General features: G+C 39.7%; 1 protein-coding gene across 15 annotated transcripts in view; it reads left to right on the forward strand.

Moving 5' to 3' along the window:
- The window catches only part of ARPP21 (cAMP regulated phosphoprotein 21), a 158,016-nt gene that overhangs the window by 74,348 nt on the left and 62,845 nt on the right, over nucleotides 1-20,823 (forward strand). For 7 of the 15 annotated variants that reach the window (XM_065932953.1, XM_065932960.1, XM_065932964.1 and 4 more), the window contains 4 exons: nucleotides 2,702-2,739; nucleotides 4,576-4,635; nucleotides 8,776-9,008; nucleotides 17,488-17,721. In XM_065932953.1, the coding sequence (XP_065789025.1) occupies nucleotides 2,702-2,739; nucleotides 4,576-4,635; nucleotides 8,776-9,008; nucleotides 17,488-17,721 (565 nt within the window). The remainder of the gene's footprint in view (nucleotides 1-2,701; nucleotides 2,740-4,575; nucleotides 4,636-8,775; nucleotides 9,009-17,487; nucleotides 17,722-20,823) is intronic. The other 8 variants (XM_065932957.1, XM_065932966.1, XM_065932962.1 and 5 more) reach the window with 4 other exon arrangements.

The following is a 20,823-nucleotide window of genomic DNA, read 5'->3' on the forward strand; positions in this document are numbered from 1 at the left end:
TATTGAAAAATACTTCCTCATGTATATACTTAAGCAAAACCCAAATTTCTTTTAAAATTAGAAGTGTTCTTGAATATTTTACAAATGTATCTTGATGGCTAAGGGATGCATGTATGTGTGTGCGTGTGTGCTTTTGTACATAGGTGCACAATCAAAATACACAGATTTGGGGGTTTTCTAGAAAAGGCTTTTCAAATATAGTTTGAGAATTTGGGTATCTTGAAATAAGACCAATTCATCTGTTATTTGAGAACTAAAATGTTTAATTCAGAGCACACAGCAATTTAGTTCTCAAATAATAAACAAGTGTACTTTTGAAGTCAGAAATATTTGAAATATAACTCTTCTTTCTTTTTGGCAAGCATGTCAACTTATTTTATGATTAATCCTACGTGATATTGCTTCCTTTAGGAAGGTAGATAAAGTAGATAAAGCAATATATTTGAGAAGGACCTGTTTTGCCTAGGGGGTAATTTTTGAAGGATATTTATGTGTAAATAGGGATTCAAGGAAGATTTATCTTTGGTTTTCTTCATGGGGAGCTGATGACGAGGGTGTGAGGTACCACCTGGCTTGGGGGTAGCATGTGGAAGAGAATTCTATAACCCATTAGGCAAAAACATTTTTCTCCTTTTCAAAAAAGCCCTTTATGTTTATATCTGAGAATGCATATACCTCACAGCTCTGAATGCTGGGCTTAATTACTGTGATAATTTTATCTTTCTCTGCTATTAAAATTTGTAAGTTATTAATGCTTCTTTTAACACACACACATGCGCGCATGCACGCATATACATTTTCATCAGTTACTGAATCATAACCCATAATTGTCTTTGTCTTTATGAAAAGTGTAGTGGATGGATGATGAGATGGTTTTTTTTTTTTTTTTTTTTTTTTTTAGGACCTTTCCACAAAAATCAGGAAGATGCTCTGGAGATGGGTTTTTAGAGAGCATCATCTTTAATTTGCATGTGTCTTAGTTTTTAGTTCAAAGAGCTTGGGCTGCTTCCCTTACCAAATGCTATTAGACGAACAAGTCCGAAGAGGTCAAAATGTCTTTGATAGCTCCTTCAAAGACATAGTCAAGTCTCAGTTATTCAGAATCAGCCAGAACATCCTAAATGTAATTGACCTCTTTCCAATCTCAAGAACTGAGACGTAGCAAAGTATTAAATTCATCGTGGATATCTGGCATAGTCTCACTTTGTTCATATACCAAGACTTGGCTTAGACTTGACTCAAACTGGTTGGGAAACCCAACTAAAGGAAGTACAAACAATGGGATATTTAGCTTTCTCTAAAGAGATCCTCCTAGGAATAATGTCAGGGGCACATCATCTGTATTTGTTTCCCTTTATAAAATTAAATATCAAAGTACTTTAAAGGTATTTTTCTGAAAAGCCTGTGGCTTAATTGGCTGTGGTTGCCTTTTGTTAAACAAACTTTTTGCACACTTCATCTTCAGGATGCATGTTAAATGCATAGGGGTTAAAACAGAAGTGATTCTAGAGATGCCCTCATTAAAATGCTCAGACCACTGAGAAAAGGACATTATGCCCAAATCTAGTCCTTCAGCTTATGGAAAGAAATGATCTCTCTGGTAAAATGTAGCAAGAAACCAACATCCTGCTCGCCTCTGAGAGGTGGTTACATTAATAGCATTTTTAATTCAAAAATTCTATATTGAAAGGTCATTATTATTTCTTAATTTTTATGTTATTTTCTCTTAAAAATGAGCATATTTTTGATCCCTTTAGGAGGGGAACTTACTCATTATTTAGAAAATCCACACATATGTTATCTGTGTTTGCGGTTAAAATCTTAGTGCTTTGAAAACGGTTTTATGTTAGTTCCTAAGCACAGTTGTATTTTACGACTGTTGTACCATATTTTGTTAATACTTCTCTTTTTGCTTGTTAAAATTTAATTTGATCCGCCTTTCCCCAGCACCTAATGATAACGGGAATTTTATCTTCCCTACCTTGTGTATTAAACTCAAGATAGCAGAGACATGAATACTAGAGAACGGAAGCTAAAAGGAAAGTGACTGGGTTTTTTGTGTGTGAAAAGCTAAGATGTATTAGATGGGTTTGCCATTCTTTCCCGATGAGCTTCATTTTGTTCTCACTTGTTTTCCGAGCTCCTCCCTCCCTCCCTCCTTGCTAACTCCCCGCCGGCATTGGTTGAGGACATCTCTTCAGTTCTGAGAGTCTCACGGGCCTTGTGTTTACGTTGTGAGAGTTCATCGGGGCCAGATGCTAGCTGCAGGACTGTGGTTTCACAGCGCGCCCATCCTCAGGCGGAGGGTGCCACGTCTGCGAGCGCTGCCTTCATCCACCCTGGGCCTCCGGTCCAAGATGGCGGCTGGGGCCGGCGCCCCTGAGGAGCCGCTGGCTCAGGGCCTGCAGCTCACAGGCGTCTGCCGCACTTCGCTCACAGCACCTCTCTTCTTCCGACTTGATGTTGACTGGGCTAAATCTCTTTGAAACCTGGAGACACCATGATGGGAAAGTTGACACTTATAACTCTAACCTTTTTGTTTTTCTTCCTTTTTTTTTTTTCTCTAAAAACGCTGCACAGTTTTCTTAATTTTTTTCCTCTTGGAGGAAAAAATAGTTTGAAAATCAGGCCAGGATTTGGGCTCCCTCAGCGTATCCTGAACTTCTGATCCAATGCCTTTTTTTGTTTGTTTGTTTTTCAGTCAGTTTGCTCCCAGGAAAGCCTCTTTGTGGAAAACAGGTAAAATGAAATTTGCTTTTTCATGTCTTTAGAAGAACAGAGTCTGTCATGTGTGTCTTGTTTATTCATATATATATATATGCCATATATAAGTGTGTGCTTGAATATATGTATAAATACATATATCTATGCATGCACACATATATATGCTCACATATATGTTATTTAGCATATCCAGAAGCTATTTAATTTAGGAAAAAAGTCCTCTCAGTTATTTTCAAACATAACTTTCAACAGTTTCCTTATTTAAAGTCTCAACTTCTGGTCCTAACAAAGATATAATTCTGTTACCTTCCCCAGGCATTAAAAAGTATAACTGTTGAGACAGGAACTTGCAGTTTCATTGGCTTATTGAATAGGCTGCTAAAATCACGTGTGTATATGGTATTATCGGCCACTTCATGTGCCCCTTCATTGTATGTAGCTACACAGGTAATAATTTGAATAATTTTGTCTTATGTTTCTCATTCTAAATAATCTACTGGTTTTCATAAAAGGCCTAACTTGGAAAAGTTATCTAAACTGATCTAGTTTGTAGAGTGTACCTGGCTGGGTGTTAGTAGGGGAAGGGATGGTTATGACATGAATGGGTTAAAACATTTATACAAAGTCTTGTGTATAAGAGCAGAAGTTTTCAAATTTAGCATGTACCTTCTAAAAATAGTTCTAAGCTGATATAGATATTAAAATGCTCCATTGGTTTAATTGCATATCTTCAAGGGGAATTAAGGAATTCCACATTAGCTGCACTGATCACAATAAAATACATCACAATGGGCAATTTGGATTGGAAATACAGTTTCCATTTTAAAAGGGATGGTTAATTTCATTTCAGGTGTTGGCTTAATAGGCACCCCTATAAAATTGATTAAAACAGAGGCTATTTGATTAAATTCCATTACTTCGAAAATTTGAACATTAGAGAGGATTGGTTTAAAAAATGCTATCATTCATATTAGCAGTTAGAACTCTTCAAGTAACTACCCTCAATTGAACAACCTCTTGTAGAAAAAGAGATGAGAGTAGTGAGCAAGTCTTTACAAGATGTCTAAAAGCATCCTCAAAAATCCATACAGATTTCAACAAATATTCTGTATTTACAGTAAATTCAGAATCCCTGAGTTTTAGCATCTTAGGTATGATTCTGAGGCCAAAATTCTCTGTCCTTACCCAGAAGATGAAATAAGCATTTAGAATTCCATTTAGTAGGACCCTCGTTCCCTAATCTTCTGGCCAGTCATTTTCCCTGCTTACTCCCTAATCGTAATCATTTATTTGTGTTTTGTATAAAAAGACCACTAGTGCACTTGTGTCCCTAATATTCAAATTGGATTATATTCATATAATTGGTCACTAATACTCATTGCATATGTTAAGAAGTCTTGACAGTCCCAGAAGCAAAAATCTGAGTAGATTCTCTACAAAAATAAATGTATTTCTTGAGTACCTGCCTTTGAAAGGTCATATTTCACTATGCCCCAAAAATAAAGAATAATTTTAATATTATCCAGAGAAAAATCACAACTGACACATTCAGTTACTTAAATATCTTTTATATCTGTGTTAGTTACTTTGATTCTCCTCTCCTCTCCCATTCCCTCTGTCTTTTCTTCCCTTCTTTCTCCCTTGTCTAGGATCAGTGCCTTAATCCTAGGATATGGACAAATCAGGCTGCCATTCATTTATAGGGGCAAAATTCAACATCAGGCAAATAAACCATAGCCTATGGGGTTGATCTGCAAGACAGGTGTGCTATGGTGGGTTCACATCCATTTGACATAGGGCATTTAGTACCCTCAGATTTCATATCATAAAAACCATGTTTTTCATTTCCAGTAGGCTCTTGGAAGACAGTAACATATGCAGTGAGACCTATAAGAAAAGACAGCTCTTTCGGTTGGTATGGTTTCCTTTTTTAAAACTGTGTTTTCAGATTATGTGCTGGAATCAATGTTGACTATAAGTGTATTAGTGTAAACTATCTCTGTTCATGAAAGGCAATATGTTTGGTTATTTCTTTGTAAAGCTTGTTACCGAGCTAGCTTTGAAGCTTTATTGGGGCCTGTAAGATACAGGATTGGCAAACCACGGCTTGGTCTGTAGTCTTGTAGGGTTCTTCCTCTGATTATCTGGGTTTTTCTCTGGGGGTGACTTTGGGAGTACACCGACTTTACATTCCCAAATCAACTTTGCTAAATTACACTGAATTAATATTTCTCTGGCAGGTTGCAATTGTGTATATGTTCCCAATACTAGAATACAAATCCAGGATAACTATTTGAGTAGTTGATTTTTAGCCACTACTATCCATCATGATATTTCAAACAACATTTTTTCAAGCACAGATTTTATTTCTAAAGAAAGATATGGGATTGTCTCCAATTATATTGAATTACATAAAATCTAGATCTGTGTAGGGTAAGGGGAATGTGTGTATTTCTAATAGATACATATAGTTTCATATATAATATATATGTAATTATATAAACATATATAAAGTTTTATGTAAACATATATAAAGTTTTATACAAGGCTAGAGAGTGCCAGAGAACTAAAGGGTCTTATAGCCATTCTCTCATCACTTTATTAAAAGTATCTCTAGCATCCATTGTAGGGAAGTGGATATACTGTGCTCTCTCTCTCTATATATGTGTATATATATATATGTAAATAATATGATTATATATGTGTGTGTATATTGAATACCTCACACATATATTTAATATGTTAGTGTTTCTATGACTATTAGGGAAGGCAAAACAAATCAAACAATAAAAGTTATTGACCACTTAGAAGGAAGAAAATACCAATAAATAAATAAATGGATTCTGGACTTTGAATATATCTTTTTGCTGTAAATCTGAACTTATGACCCCAACATCAGAAAAGTTCATTTCTTCTCTGTACACTGTGGCAGAAACAAAAAACAGGATCTATTTTTTTTTAAGCTTTTACTTTTCTAGGTTGAACAACATCTCTAACACCTTTCTCTTGTATCATTAGACAGTTTATTTTCATACTTGAAGATTAAGAAAATAACCTTGAATTTTTTTCCCTTGAAAGCCCAGGAAAAGCCTGTGATTTACCAGTGCTCATGCAGTCCCACACCATGGCTTGGTTTGTTGAGACCAGTAGGGATACAATTCTTGACCTAGAGGCATTTAGTTTGGGGGCTTCCCTTGTGGCTCAGCTGGTACAGAATCCACCTGCAGTGCAGGAGACCTGGGTTGGGAAGATCCCCTGAAGAAGGGAAAGGCTACCCACTCCAGTATTCTGGTCTGGAGAATTCCATGGACAGTACATGGGGTTGCAAAGATAGCCCCAAAACTGGGTCCCTAGCCAGAACTACCTTCTATTAAGGTCAGCCATCGCAAGTATAGATGCTATAACCCACCAAAATTTCCAAGCACAGAAACTCAGGAATGTGACTTAGTACAAAGCAATCCACACACTGATGAAAGTAATTCAAAGTCTACATCATACCTAACTTTGTTTAAAAAAAAAAAAAAGCAGTGTTCAGACATGAAGGAAAATAAAAATTACCAGTTACATTACTCAGCACAGAAGTAGAACTTAGAGTACCTGCTCTCTGACTAGTCTGGGGTCACATTCTATATAGTTATACACAAGAGGGCCAGCGCCTCTTGATAACCAGATATCACATTATCATCATCTTCCTGATTCCCAGTTAGAAGGGAATCAGGACTGCACTTAGGAGTGATGGGAAGGCACTTGTGGATATAATACCTATGATCCCACACCCAAGTAGATATGCAGTTCAACTCTGGACCTTACCCTGCCAGTATTAAGGTGAAAGATGGATAGAGCAGTAAAAAAGATGATTTCAGGGTATCAGTATCTAGAGACCATAAATTGATCATTTTAAATCTCTCTAAAGCAAAAAGTTAAATTCCATTTTTAAAATAAGTGTACAGATCTTAACTTGGGTTAAGGATTTGAGCCAGTGGAGTGAAGGTAGAAGTTAAGGAAATCTTAGGTTGCCTTTTTGGCCAGGGGATGAAATGAGTCTTAGAAGAGCTACCCAGGGTTTTTGAAACATGCCAAAATGCTCTGAGGAATGGTGGCCGACACCTCCTCTGCAGAGAGAGGCTCAGCCATCCTGGCATTTAGAGGAAGTCTGAATTCCTCCCAGGGAGGTGAAGAGTTGATATGGAGAGAATAATTGAAGCAGAATTAGTGAAGATCACCCCCGTTTGGAGAGTTGCCTTCTGACACATCCTGTATGCTAAGGACCACCTCAGATCTCTTCCTATGATAAATAGTCTATATTAGCGACAAGTGAGATTATTGTCACATCCCTGGTACATTCACTGTTGCTAAATAAAACTTTAGTTGGGCTTTGTCAAGAGTGGGTCAAATTAATCAGAATTATATGAGCAAAGATTGAAGCCGAATTTAGAGATTGAAAGGGAAATAATCAGATTTTCTCTACTCAGTCTCCTCTGGGCTACTTGAATTTCATAGGTGTTTAGGAATTAAAGTCACCTGGCTCTTGGTGAGTGTCTGATACTTCCTACTCATAAAATAGTCTTCCTTAACAGTCCTCGTTTCTAAAACTAGCCCACCGCTGAGGTACTGAACACAGAGAGGATGTTTGTAAGAGAACATTCAGAGAAGAGAGCGGGGCACTGAGTGCTTTGTTTTGTGAGTTTTCTGTTGCATTTCCTCCCTTCACTGTGCAAAATCTTCATGACAAACTAGCTGTTTTGTTTTTATTATCTCTTGGATTCATTGACCTTCTTAAGTTTTCACGAAATGAAAGAAAAAGTTAAGGCAAAATCTGAAATTTTCTGTATGCCTTCTGTACATGATGGTGGGTGAGTGTTTCAGTCAGATCTTTGTACTTTTAGCATCTCAACAGTCCATGATTGTCTTTAGAAGAATATTAATAAAGCTACTGTTCACATCTTAGAGGTTTAGATCAAGATATATGTCACATCGCACAGTGATATGAAATTAGGGGTTATATGTACTGCCCATGGTTTTTGTCCTCTTTACTTATTTATAGTCCATGAGAATCTTAGAATATTTTGATGATCCATAATTTCCAACTGCAGAAAAGGCTTTGAAAACAGTAACCAAGTTATTCTTTAAGCAATTGGAAACCAATGAAAATGCAAATTTCATCAGATTCCTCTGTAAAATACATGCAGCTTTGCACACTGCTGAGAAAGGCTCTCAAGTCTTCAAAATTGACTTCTGGCTATTGGATCTCTTCCAGTAAATTCAGTCTTTTTCTATTTGAATTTTGAACAAATGTGTCATTTCACCTATGGAGCTATTTTGTTATTTCCATTGATCTCTTTGGAAAGTCTCATGTCAGTGTAGTGTTTGCACTGTTGTTGTTATTATCACACGTTTTTCTATGTGAAAGGGATAAAGGGCTCTTTCCTCTGCCCATGAAGGTTAAACTCACCGGGCAGAATTCTCACCATAGGTTAATAGAGGAATTCCTGTGATTTCTGTGCCATCTGCCAAAGCCTTAATAAATGCAGATCTATATCTCTCATGAAGTTAGAAACTAAATTAGTAAATGGCTTCTTTGGAACTGTGTGTTCCGTTTTTCTATGGTCCAATTACTTAATGGTCAAAAGAAAGAGCTCTTTTTTCAGTGGGAGTTGCTTTTAGGTTCATTCAACATCATAATTGCTCTCAAACATTGATTCACGATTGATTTGGGTCCAGAGAATGTACCCCCCTCTCCCCTCTGCGTGAGAGAAGTTACCAATTATATTTTATATCCTGTTGTTCTCGTTTCCCCTTCACTGGCAGAGGGATTTTGTGACGTTTCTCAGTTGGTTTTTCTGTGTGTAACATGAGCGTTCTGTGTGGCGTGTTACTGTGTGTACATCAGTGAGGCGTCCGCGGTGTCCCTGGAGGCAGCAGGTGCCCTAGGAAGGGTTGACAAGAAGGCTCTTGCGTAGATGATACTTACAAGAACCACCCCACTCGGTGTCCGTCCTGCTCACAGCATCTAATGTTGTCCCATGCATCTTTCTGGTGGCCGTGCTCCAGGGGCAACCGAGATGGCTCAGGAAGAACTTCGGGAAGCAGGCAAAGCAGCTCGGAAAATGAACTCAAGTGGTCTGACCACCAGAGGGCCTGGAGCAGCACAGACTCTGACAGCTCCAACCGCAACCTCAAGCTGGCCATGACCAAGACGGCGAGTTTCGGGGGCATCACGGTGCTCAGCAGGGCTGACAGCACGTCCAGTAGCAGGAGTACCGGGAAGCTGTCCAAAGCAGGTAGTTAGTACTGAATGGGTTTATGTGCCGCGATAGTTTCCGGCTTCCATCCCAGCTGTATGGTCAGCGCACTCTCTGAGTTCCCTTAACTAAAGACGATATTCTGTGCTGAGTCACTCAGTCGTGTTCGACTCTTTGTGATCCCATGGACTGTAGCCCTCCAGGCTCCTCTGTCTACGGGAATTCTCCAGGCAAGAATACTGGAGTGGGTTGCCATGCCCTCCTCCAAGGGATCTTCCCAACCCAGGGATCGAGCCCAGGTCTCCCACATTGCAGGTGGATTCTCTTTACTGTCTGAGCCACCAGAGAAGCCCATGATGATGAGGTGAATGTTATTAATCACTGGGTTAGCCAAAAAGTCAGGAGTTGCCATTGAAATAACCATAGTGTTGTCGCGAGTCGTGTGCCTGGGGTTCTTGATTGAACCCAGTTCTTATCCTCAGTTTCCTTATCTGTAAAATGTAAGTGATAATAGAATGTCATTCTCACTTCCCTCGGTGAACTGTTGTAATTTTAAATTTGATCATTTATATAAAATCAGTTACTGAGGCACCTGCACAAGCCAAGTATTTGACCAAGGTTGGCTGTTTTTTGCATTTAATATTATGATTTATTCTTTAAAACTACATTGTCAGATAATTATATTAATTGTTTCAGTTCTTGCTCTGGTAAACTCTTAGTATATGGCTCAGACAGTAAAGAATCTGCCCCAGGTTTCATTCCTGGGTTGGAAAGATCTCCTGAAGGAGGAAATGGCAACCCACTCCAGGATTCTTGCCTGGGAAATTCCGTGGACAGAGTGTCCATGGGGCCGCAAAAAGTCAGACATGACTGAGCAACTAACACTTCAGTGTGATCTGGGGTAAGTTACTGAACTTATTTGTTTCCTCATTTGAGAAATAATCTCATAATTAGTCTAATCATCGTACCTATATTGCAAGTTATTGTAAAGATTAATAATATATACAAAGATATTCCAATCATGCTAGCCTTCAATAAACACTAATTATTGCTTATTTTTATTATTTCTTTTTAATGTTTTGCAGTTAAGGAAAAAGAGCCTCAGAAAGTTTTCATTTCCAAGTAGCTAGGTGCGTGCATCGCTTTACGTTTTCCTATTTTTTTTTCTTACAAGTTTATAGTGATCTTCTGATAGAGCTGGTTTAGGTTTGCACGCACAGTCTTTGACACATGCACAATGATGAAAAATCTAGGAGAACCATTAACCTGAAACAACTTCACACTGATGGACGCATAACACCATGGGATTCATAGCAGTCTAAGAGATATCCCTCATGGTCTGCTGTTTCTAGCTCTTCTGTCTCACAACTATCCCTCACCATCATTTTCAAATTATTTTCAAATGGCCACAATCAAAAAACTTGAGAAAATCCCCGGAAGCTGACTGAGTGACCATTCAGGAGCCCTCCATGAACTTTTAAGTTTGCGATGTTAGCATGGAATTATTTTCCTTTGGTTTTCATTTTGCCTTGGAAGTTTGGAGGCCCTGACTCCCAGCTAGGGTTGAGAGTTGAGAGTTGTGGTCCAGTAATGCATCTGGAGGTCAGGATACACGGATCCAGGGTGTGGAGAGTGGGAGGCCAGGACCCCAGGGGAATGGTGAATGGACAACACCAACCAGAGGTTAAAAAACACATGCTTTTCTCCACGGTGAATACATTCCCAACCAAGCTTCTCACAACTGCTCAGAGACTCTTTGTGAAATCTCGGCTCATTATGCTAATGGCTTAACATAATTATGTTGTTGACAAGTGCTTCCTAAGAAATTATCTTGTGTTTTCCTATATAGGCAGAAAATTAATAGCATTTAGTCTCAGTCACTACTTTACACACACACACACACACACACACACACACACACACACACCACCCACCCCTGCTTCTTGGAAAGAGTCAGGTGGGGCCTGCTGGCATTTTTATTTGCCATTTGGTGAATTCTTGGTTTCTTCCTATGATTAATTGCTCTTATACCCCACTACTGCAGCAACTGGAGTCAAGAAAATCCACTGTGGTACACTTGAGCTCTTGTAAACTAAGAAAGGTTAAATAGTTTTAAATCTCCTTCAAATGCAGAAACCAAGTACCTTAAATGGTGCACTTAAAAATTCCAGCACACCCAAAGAGCACTTAAGATTTTCAAATTAATCGTTCTTCTCCACGCACCAACCACCAGTCATCTCCAAAGCAGACCTCTTTGGAAACATTTAAAACACTTCAAGAATGCTAAAATGCCATGTTCTTTGAAGAATGATTAGAAGCTGTAAGTGCTTCAGACTTTTTTTTTTTTTTCTTTTCACCTAAGCATCTCCATTTGAAAGCCTGTCAAGGTATAGGAATGGCAAGAAAAAAAAAAAATTACAGGAGATCAAGATAGGATGTCAAAACAAACTTAGAATCTCCCAAGATGGTTTCACGAAGCAAAGCTGTCAATTGGCTGTCATGGAGCTTCAGAATCGTTCCAGGTTTCCAGTTTTGTTTTTGTTTTCTTTTTTTTTTTTACTTTATTGTTCACAGTGGAATGGCAAGCTCTCTTGACCTTTTTGAAACTCAGTCTGGGGTTATGATATTTAAGTGCTTCTGCTCCTCCTCTAATTACATAGGTTCTAGCTTCAAATAGATAATAATAAGATGCTTTCCAGATGGGAAACAGAGTTTTCTACATTTTGGGAAAAGCATGTTACTGAAGTCAAATGTGCAAGCACATCCTCTTGAGATCTGGTCTGCATTTCCCCTCTTGTACCCTCTGCCCTGAGCGCAGCCATGGTCAGTTACCAGGGGTCCAGCGAAGGTCTGTGGAGACAGCTGATTTCAGCACATCCTCATGGGGAAGAGGACTTGAATGGCTGCAGCCCCATTCTGTCTTGGTAGTGGCAATGGGTGAGAATTAAGAATACCATGTCATCTCTCTCTTTCCACGCTGGCCACACCATGTTGTGTGTGTCTGTGTTTTTTTTGGTTGGTTGTTTGGGGGAGTTTTTATTTTATATTGGGGTATAGTTTAAAATATTGTGTTAGTTTCAGGTGTTTAATTAAAGTGGTTTAATTGCAGAGACACACATATCCTTTCTTTTTCAGATTCTTTTCCCATATAGATTATTACGGAGTGTTGAGTAGAATTCCCTGTGCTATACAGTAGGTCTTTGTTGGTTATCTATTTTTATATAGTAGTGTGCATCTGTTAATCCCAGCCTCCTCATTTATCACTGTCCCCTTATCCCCCTTTGGGAACTGTAAGCTTGTTTTCAAAGTCTGTAAGTCTGCTTCTGTTTTATAAATAAGTTCATCTGTATCATTTTTTTAGAGTCCACATATAAGTGATATCATAGGATATTTGCCTTTCTGGCTTATTTCACTTAGTATGATCATCTCTAGGTCCATCCATGTAGTTGCAAATGACTTTATTTCCTTCTTTTGTGTAGCTGAGTAATATTATGTTGTAAATGTACCACATCTTCTTTAGCCATTCATCCACTGGTGGACATTTTGGCTGCATCCATGTCTTGGCTACTGTAGATACTGCTGCTGTGGACATGGGGTTGAGAAATAAGTGGGTTACCTCTGTTTCCACACTGGCCACACCATGCTGTTTGACTACCGTCCTTCCTTCTTGATGTCAGAGCAGGGCTTCTCGACTGGCTGCATCAAGATCACAGGAGAAGTCTGTCCAAGCACAGATGGGTTGTCTACAAACCCAGCTTGAGAAATAGCTGCTCTGGAAAAGTAAGAGCACCTTCTGCTTGGTTTTCACAAAATCAACATGACCTGGCATCTTGTTTTCTGGTTGCAAGGGTATCCTTGCTGTTGTCACCTTGCTGGTCTGTGCCCTGGGATATCTCTGGAGCCAATGCAAGACATGTCATCTTTCCATCACTTCCTCTTCTTTGTGTTAATGTTCATCACTATACTAATGCATTCTGGATATTCTTTCCCTCGTTATTTCAGAAGTTTTAGTTCAGAGTTCCACTGAACTCTGATCCCTGGTTTCTGGAGACATTTTCCTGGATTCAGGAGGAAAAAATTCTCCTGTTCAGGGTCCCTGTAAAAGAAAAATTGTCCCTGATGAGTTAAACAGGCAAGAAAGACTTTACCCATAACTAATCCAGTGAGGTCAAGACTCTTGGAGTAGGAGAGAGAAACTAAACTCAGCCCTGCAGAAACACAGACAGGACAGTCTGTAAGTGCATGAGAGAAAGATGCTAGAGGCGCTTACATAGGTGATGGGTCAGTTTAATTAGACCACTTGTGTTTACTAATTGGTACAGAGACTAGCAGAAAAAGGCACCATTTTTTCTTGAGGATTACACTTCAAAGGCTTGGTTCCCACATCCTTAAGACAGACCTTTCCTGGTGGTAAAACTGAAAAGAGGCTGGGAGAAGATTTTACATTTTAAAGGAACACAGATGCTCTATGAAAAGGGAGGAAAGGGGCCTAGAATCAGGAAGAAATCGATCTAAAGTATATTAAACTGAGGGGAACTTCAAGGGCATCATCCTCATCTCTACTCATCCTTTAGTCTGGTGACTTGCATTTTATAAAAGAAGACATTGAGATCTAAAAAAAAGAAGTCACTTCCGGAGGAAAATACAAGGAATTCTGACAGAACTAGAGCCAACACTCCCTCCCTGGGGAATGAATGGCGCACTCCCTTCTCCAAGGGAGTCCGCCCCCACCCTTCCCTTTCTGCCCCAGCCCTTCCCTGGATTTCCATTTTGTCTGCCTTGTGACCCCCGCCCCAGTCTCTCTCCATCTTTCCCTTTTCGTGTCTCCCTCTTGAGTGTTCACCTAAGGCTGTCACCCTGGTATCTTCTCTCTTCACCTCCCACCAGCTGCCCCTCCAGGTCCAACTTCCGACTTCTGAGCAACCCGTTGTGAGTAGTGTTGAATTTCTGAGCAGTGTCTCCTAGAACTTGACTCAGGCCTGGTGAGGACCCTGGTCCCACCGGTTCTTGCTGGAATGACCCATCGTGTAAACACGTGACCTGTAGGCTTCAAGCATGGTCCCTGGAATTGTGTTGCCTCTGTTTGAACTCAGGCTTCTCCACTGCACTTGGGAAATTTACCTAGCATCTCTGAGGATCAGCTCTCATCTGCAAAGCAACGTTGCTGTGCAAAGTAGATTAGATAATTCATACAGAATTATTAGCGTGGCGCTTGGTCACATTGACATACTGCTTAAATATTTGCAGTTGCTATCACTAAGTCCCTGAAAAAAGAAAACACAAACCAGTCAGTGCCCAAAGTAGTAAAGTTCTCAAATATTAATTTTTTATAAAACTTTGATCACTTCTGCTCCTGTGCCTTTTATCCATTTTTAATCAAGAACTGCCGTTAATTCTGGCTATATATAGGATACTGCTTTACCTGATTCTGGATGACCCATGTTCAGAAACTGTTCAAAGCTGGTTAGACACCAGCCAGGCTGCATGATCATGGCTGAGCCAGCCCTTCAAAGCATCTCGCTGGTTCCATCTTTGCAAGTGTTGAGAGTCTAAGCCGAATTTACTTTTCCTTCTTCTCTTTCTTTTAACCTGTGGGCCCTATATTTACCTTGTCTCATCGTTGTTCCTATTGAAGCTGCTGCTTTTTCTTAGCCAGTAGACAGAAATGATATTGCCAATCAGTGATCAGTGGCCATCTTCCAAAAGCCAAGGTGAAATCATCTTTTGGATTTTATAGAGGCACATCCGTCTATGTGTATCAGTCCCTAGCACCAACACACATGCCCAGACTGGCCCTGGATTCTTTATTAGGCCCCAGTTTTTCTATCTAACCTATCAGCCTGGACGCAGGCGGAATCAATTGTGTGTGACCTTCAACGCCTGGAGACGGAAAGTGTCACTGTATTATTACTGTTGTTGCTGTTGTTGACTCTTTAAGTGTCGGACTTGGACTGTAGCATCGCATCATAGACACAAGTCCACAAACACACACTATAGTTTGCACTGAGCAGTGAATTCAGGATCAGACATGTTAGCCATGTGTTCCCACAACTACTCTTACCATTTCCACATTTCCTTTTAGATCCTTTATTTTTCTGCCCATGTGTTTTTTTTTTAATTAATTTTTACTGGAGTATATTATTTTACCATGTGTTCGTCTCAACTGTACAGAAAAGAGAATCAGCCATACATATATATATATATCCCCCCTCTTTTGGATTTCCTTCCCATTTAGATCACCAAAGAGCATTGATTAGAGATCCTTGTAGATTCCCAATTAGTTACCTGTTTCATACATAGTATCAATACTGCACATATATCAATCTCAGTCTTCCAGTTCACCCTGCCATGTACCCGTATATTATTCAGAACTGTATTTCCATTAGTTAGATGGACCATCTTGAATTCACCTGAAACCTGATCATTCTGAATAGTCAAAAAAGCACAGAAGAGCCCCACCAAGAACACTGGTGTCGGTCAGTGTTGGGTCATGGTCGAATCTAGATCAGTCTGCCAGGATCACGTCCCAGCACCGTAGTTATCTACCTGTATGAGTTGGCTTGAGTTAGCTGCCTTCCCTCTGCTCCCATTTCCCTTCCTGTGTTTGCGGTCACAGTCCTTCAGATTACAGGCTTTACCAAGATGTCCACACATACTACGTACCCAGTAAATGTCACTATCCTTCTAATTCAGGGTAACTTTTGACTTTTATTTTTATATACTTTTAGATGTCCCTTAAAAGAGTCAATGAGAAAATAATTTAATTACACTCCAACATTGATAATGCTCTACTTTGAGGGACAAGAAATGGTCTCTCTGAGAAGCACTGTGGTGACATAGTCATGACTATTTTTGCCCAATTCTGAACTTGTTCAGTTCAGATAACTTAGTTTAGGATTTTAAGCCACTCTACCATGTTTGATTCGAATTTGAAAATAAATTCACACCTTGTATTCAAAAACAAAAATATTACCACATTCTCTAGTGGTCCCTTTTGTCTGCAGTCACATTATATTCCTCTCACTTATTTTAGAAGTTCTCCAGTTTAAGGGCACATTTTAGAATCTTCAAAACAATCTTAAATATTCTTTATATATGTATTAACCTTTAGTGACCCAGAACAATGAATTTTTAATGATATAAATCAATAGTGTGGGCTAATAGTTTTTAAAATTCCTTATACTCCATTCTTGCAAGTTGTGATGTCACTCAGTCCATTCATTAGTTTGAATCCACAGATGTAGAAATTTGGCTTGGGGCAGTTTCTCTCTGAGGCTCTGATTTAATATTCAGGGCCCAAGAACAGCCATGGGCAAGGGCGCTGGAGCTGCCTGGCTCTGCTTGCTGCTGTCTCGTGGACTTGGAATGTAGCTTTTCTTGTCCACACTGGAGGGAAAGGGAGACGATTAGCGTTGAATTCCATCTCAGTGGCTTCTGCACTGACCCTGTGTATTTGAAAAATCGTCAGTCCACAAATCCCCGCATGGTTCTGCTCTTGTGTCATCTGAAGAATGATCAATCATTATCGTGACGGCCAAGACCTCTTTGATTTATCTCTTGATCATATTAATAAGACTTCTGTAAATATGCAAGATCTGGTGCAGATCTTAAGCACTTTCTAGATCTTAATTAGAAGGAATGAGCCAGTTCTTCTACTCACATTTGAGGGGAAAGATCACTTCTGACTACAACCTTTCAAAATTCAGCTTTATGGATGTTGGAGTACTAGTACTTTAGAACTATCTGCCTGACCACGGACTTCTCCTTAAATTGCAGTCATTTTAACCTGCATCCCAGTCATTTTAACTTTTATGTATTTATTTATTGGGCTACAGTGGACAGGAATTTGAGCAAAGTCTGGGAGACAGTGAAGGACAGAGGAGCCTGGCATGCTGTAGTCTATGGGGCCACAAAGATGCAGACACCAGACAGGACTTGGCGACTGAATAACAACATTTATTTGGCTTCATCGGATCTTAGTTAACAGCATGTGGGATCTTCTTTGAATCAGGAGAGATCTTTCATTGCAGTGCGTGGTCTCTCTGGTAGTGGTATGTGAGCTTATTTGCCACTCATCATGTGAGATCTCCATTCCCCCAACAGGGATGGAACCCATGTGCCCTGCATTGCAAGGGGGGTTCTTAACCATTGGACCACCAGGGAAGTCCCCCAGTCATTTTAGTGTCGTAACTCAAGCTCAGTGAGACCTTTCCACATCATTCACTACTTGAGGAGACAGGAATTTGCAGGCACTGAGTTCTGAGCTTTATGGTACCATTTACCAGCTCATCACCCTAGTGGTAAGTGAGATGCCAGGAACTGGGGGCTCATTCTTCATCTCTCTTTTCCTGGGAGTCTGATCTATCTGAAAAACATGTGACAAATAAAATGTGGGAGAGGCATTAGTTAGTCTCATCCTGCAGCCGTTGCCTCAGATTCTTTAGTGATGGATTGTTTAAAGCAGTGGTTCCTCTCCCCTTCTCCATGTGGAATGACTCATTGATCTATGTCTCTCTGGTAGGTTCTGAGTCCTCCAGCAGTGCAGGCTCCTCAGGATCGCTGTCACGCATGTATCCACCTCTCCAGAGCACTCCGCTGGTCTCGAGCGTGGCAGCCACTTCTCCTGGCTGTGTGACCTACCCAGAGAACGGGATGGGGGGCCAGGTCGCTCCCAGCAGCACCAGCTACATCCTCCTTCCGCTCGAAGCTGCCACAGGCATCCCGCCCGGAAGCATCCTCCTTAATCCACACACAGGTTCGTTCATCACCTCTCTTTGACTGAGACACAAGGTCCGATGTCTGTTTTTGTGTCTGAGCTTTTGAATTTGCTAGCCAGTGGTCTGAAAGTTCCTGGGGCCTGAATGGTGGTGGAGGGTCTTATTTTAGGAAGAGCAGATCTATAGAGAGCTGGAATCTGTATCTCAGTATCAATATCAATATTGATGTGGAAATCAAAATACAGATACTTTCCAGAAATATACTTTTCTCTCTGGCCTCTCTTCCCTGGACATGGTCTCCCTCATGTATTCCTAGGATCTAAGAGCAGAAATTGTGGAGTGATAAATTGTGAGGTATTCATTGAAAATGGATGTTTCTCAGGCTAAATCCATGGTTAGCTTGTTGTTGTGTTTGAAGTGTTTTCACTTCCAAGATAATTTTAGAAACTTGAGATCTCAATTGGACACATAGCAGATTCTTCACTACATAAACTGTCTTCTCATCTTACAACTCCACACAGATACCACTGGGAATTAAGGAACAGCAGTGACTAGAGAATGCAGAGGACAGGATCTTACATATTTCAGGAATTTTAGGGTTAGGCTGGTTTTGGTGGGATTTGGAAAATTGCTAATTTCATGACTGCTGTTTCTTTCATGATGAATGACCATTGTTGTTGGGTTTTGTTGGGTTTTGTTTTTTACTTACTTAAAATCGAAGTATAGTTCTATAACATTATGTAAGCTACAGGTGCAAAATACAGTGCTTTGCAATTTTTAAAGTTTATACTCCATTTATAGTTATTGTAAAACACTGGCTATATTCGCCATGTTGTACAATGTATCCTTGTGGTTTGTTTTATACCTAATAGTTTGTACATCTTAAATTGCTTTGTACTTATTTAATTTCTCTAGTGGTCAGTTAACTTGCACAATAACCTCAGAGGACCCAGAGCACTGGGCAAATAGACTGATGAACGCCTGCTCTGTAAGGGACACTTCTCAACCTGGGGCAGTTTTCCCATGCATCCAAGGCCATTTGGCAATATGGCAAATATTTTTATTATCATGACCTGGGGAGGAGGGGCTCCTACTGACATCTAAGGAGAGAGACCAGAGATGCTACTGCACATCTCAAAATGCACAGGACAGCCCCTGACACCACAGGATTAACCAGCCCAAGATGTCAGTAGTGCCAGGGCTGGGAAACCCAGGGTTGGAAGGCTTGATATCAATAAGTCACTTCTCTAGAAACCTTTGAAAGAGATGGAAAAAATTTTTGAATTTTCTCAAAATATATCTATGGTTTGGTTTAGATTTTTCCAGAGTATTTCTTTGCTGAACTAAATTTAAAAATGCAGTGCTGGTTAAGAGTCTCATAAAAGTGCTGTGACTCCATGTTTTCACATGTCTAGTAATTAGGAAATTCAGAGATGCGTGAGCATGATAGTAAAATACTTACTTGAATAATTGCGACATTTTCATGAAAACATATGGCACATTCTCAAGGCACGGTGTGTGACTGAGACATTTTGAAAATGCCATAAGCTTGAGGGGAAAGAAGGCATAATCATTTTATTGAAAACCATTTGAAAGCTTTCAGATTAGATACTTGTAAGGAGGATATTAGATTGCTTTTATTTTATCTGGATCATTGTAAGCACTATAAAGGAAATGAAAAGAAAACCAAGATCATATCCATTACTCTGGGCACAGTTCAAAGTGTGATCAGATGCTGTCAGTTTAAAATTCTTTCACTTTTAATTGAGATAGGGAGGGTTTGTAGACAAGAGTATCCACTAAGTGTAGTTTTGAGTGGTATGTTTTAACCAAAATTGCAGAGTGTTTCCAAAAAGCTCAACAGAGTATTTTTTAGGGGACAATGATTTGTAATGATAGCGTGGATGTGCCTGTGTATGTGTATATTATCATCTATAATCTTGTTTATAGAACAGGGAAGAAAGTGCTTCCTGGTGCCAAGTCCCAATTTTTATACATTGGCATGAATAATTTAGAGCTGCTATTGAAATATCTCCTTTGCAAAAGGGTCCTAACTAAAGAAAAGCATCTAATAACACTGTTGAACAGTCTCCATACACACATCTGTGATTTGACAAATGAAAGACATGAAACTCTCCCTAGACCAGGAGGAAAATGTACTAAATTATTCTATACCATGATGAGTGGTGAGATGTAAGGTAAGTTGTGATGTTTGTTTTTTCCCAGAATTTGTTTATTTTTGTCAATTAAAAATATGCACAAAATCCCCTCCTGGTCTAGTGGTTAGGACTTCATGCTTTCACGGCCATGGCCCCACATTGCATATCTGGACAGGAAACTAAGATCCTACAAGCTATGTGATATAACCAAAAAAGGAAAAAAAATGTGTACATATATAGATACATATGTGTCATATATCATATCTGTGTGTGTATATGTGTATTTCTGGTATGTTGTGTGTGAGTCTGTCTCCTTGGCTATTAATCTCTCTTTTTTTAAGATTTTTTTTTTTTTTTTTTTGATACGGATCACTTCTAAAGTCTTTATTGAATGTTACAGTATTGTTTCTGTGAGGCATGTGGGATCTGAGCTCCCCATGCAGGGATTGAACCCACAACCCCTGCATTGGAAGGAGACATCTTAATCACTCGACTGTCAGGGAAGTCCCTATCTAATCACATGACACTACTATTAAAACTGGAAAGTTGCCTCCTTTGGGCCAAAATTCATCTTTCTCTGGCATTGCTGCCCCCTCCTAGAATCCACACCTCTTACATTTCTTAACCATTTCCTAACTACCTGTCTGCCAGTATGTGATAGGTGCTTCGGTATTCAACCCAGAGCCTCTGACCCCTTTGCTTCTTGGGTGAATTGCTTCAGGGTCCATTTCCCAGTTACCAGCACATTCCTGAGCTTGTGGGGAGGAGCCACACTTGGTTATATTTCTTGCCTCCCTGGAGTGGATGATGAAGTAGCCTGAGGCACTCCGCTCAGACACAGGTCCTCGGCAATTACATATTTTTGAAACAGTGTCTACCATTCATCATCCATGCTGATGTGGAGAGTAGAGCAGTTTTTCATCCGGTGTCATATATCTGAGAATGTGCCTCATGTGTAAAATGATGATGGATAAAAATATC

This window comes from Muntiacus reevesi, chromosome 4, assembly GCF_963930625.1.
Source record: "Muntiacus reevesi chromosome 4, mMunRee1.1, whole genome shotgun sequence".
Taxonomy (NCBI): Eukaryota; Metazoa; Chordata; class Mammalia; order Artiodactyla; family Cervidae; genus Muntiacus; species Muntiacus reevesi.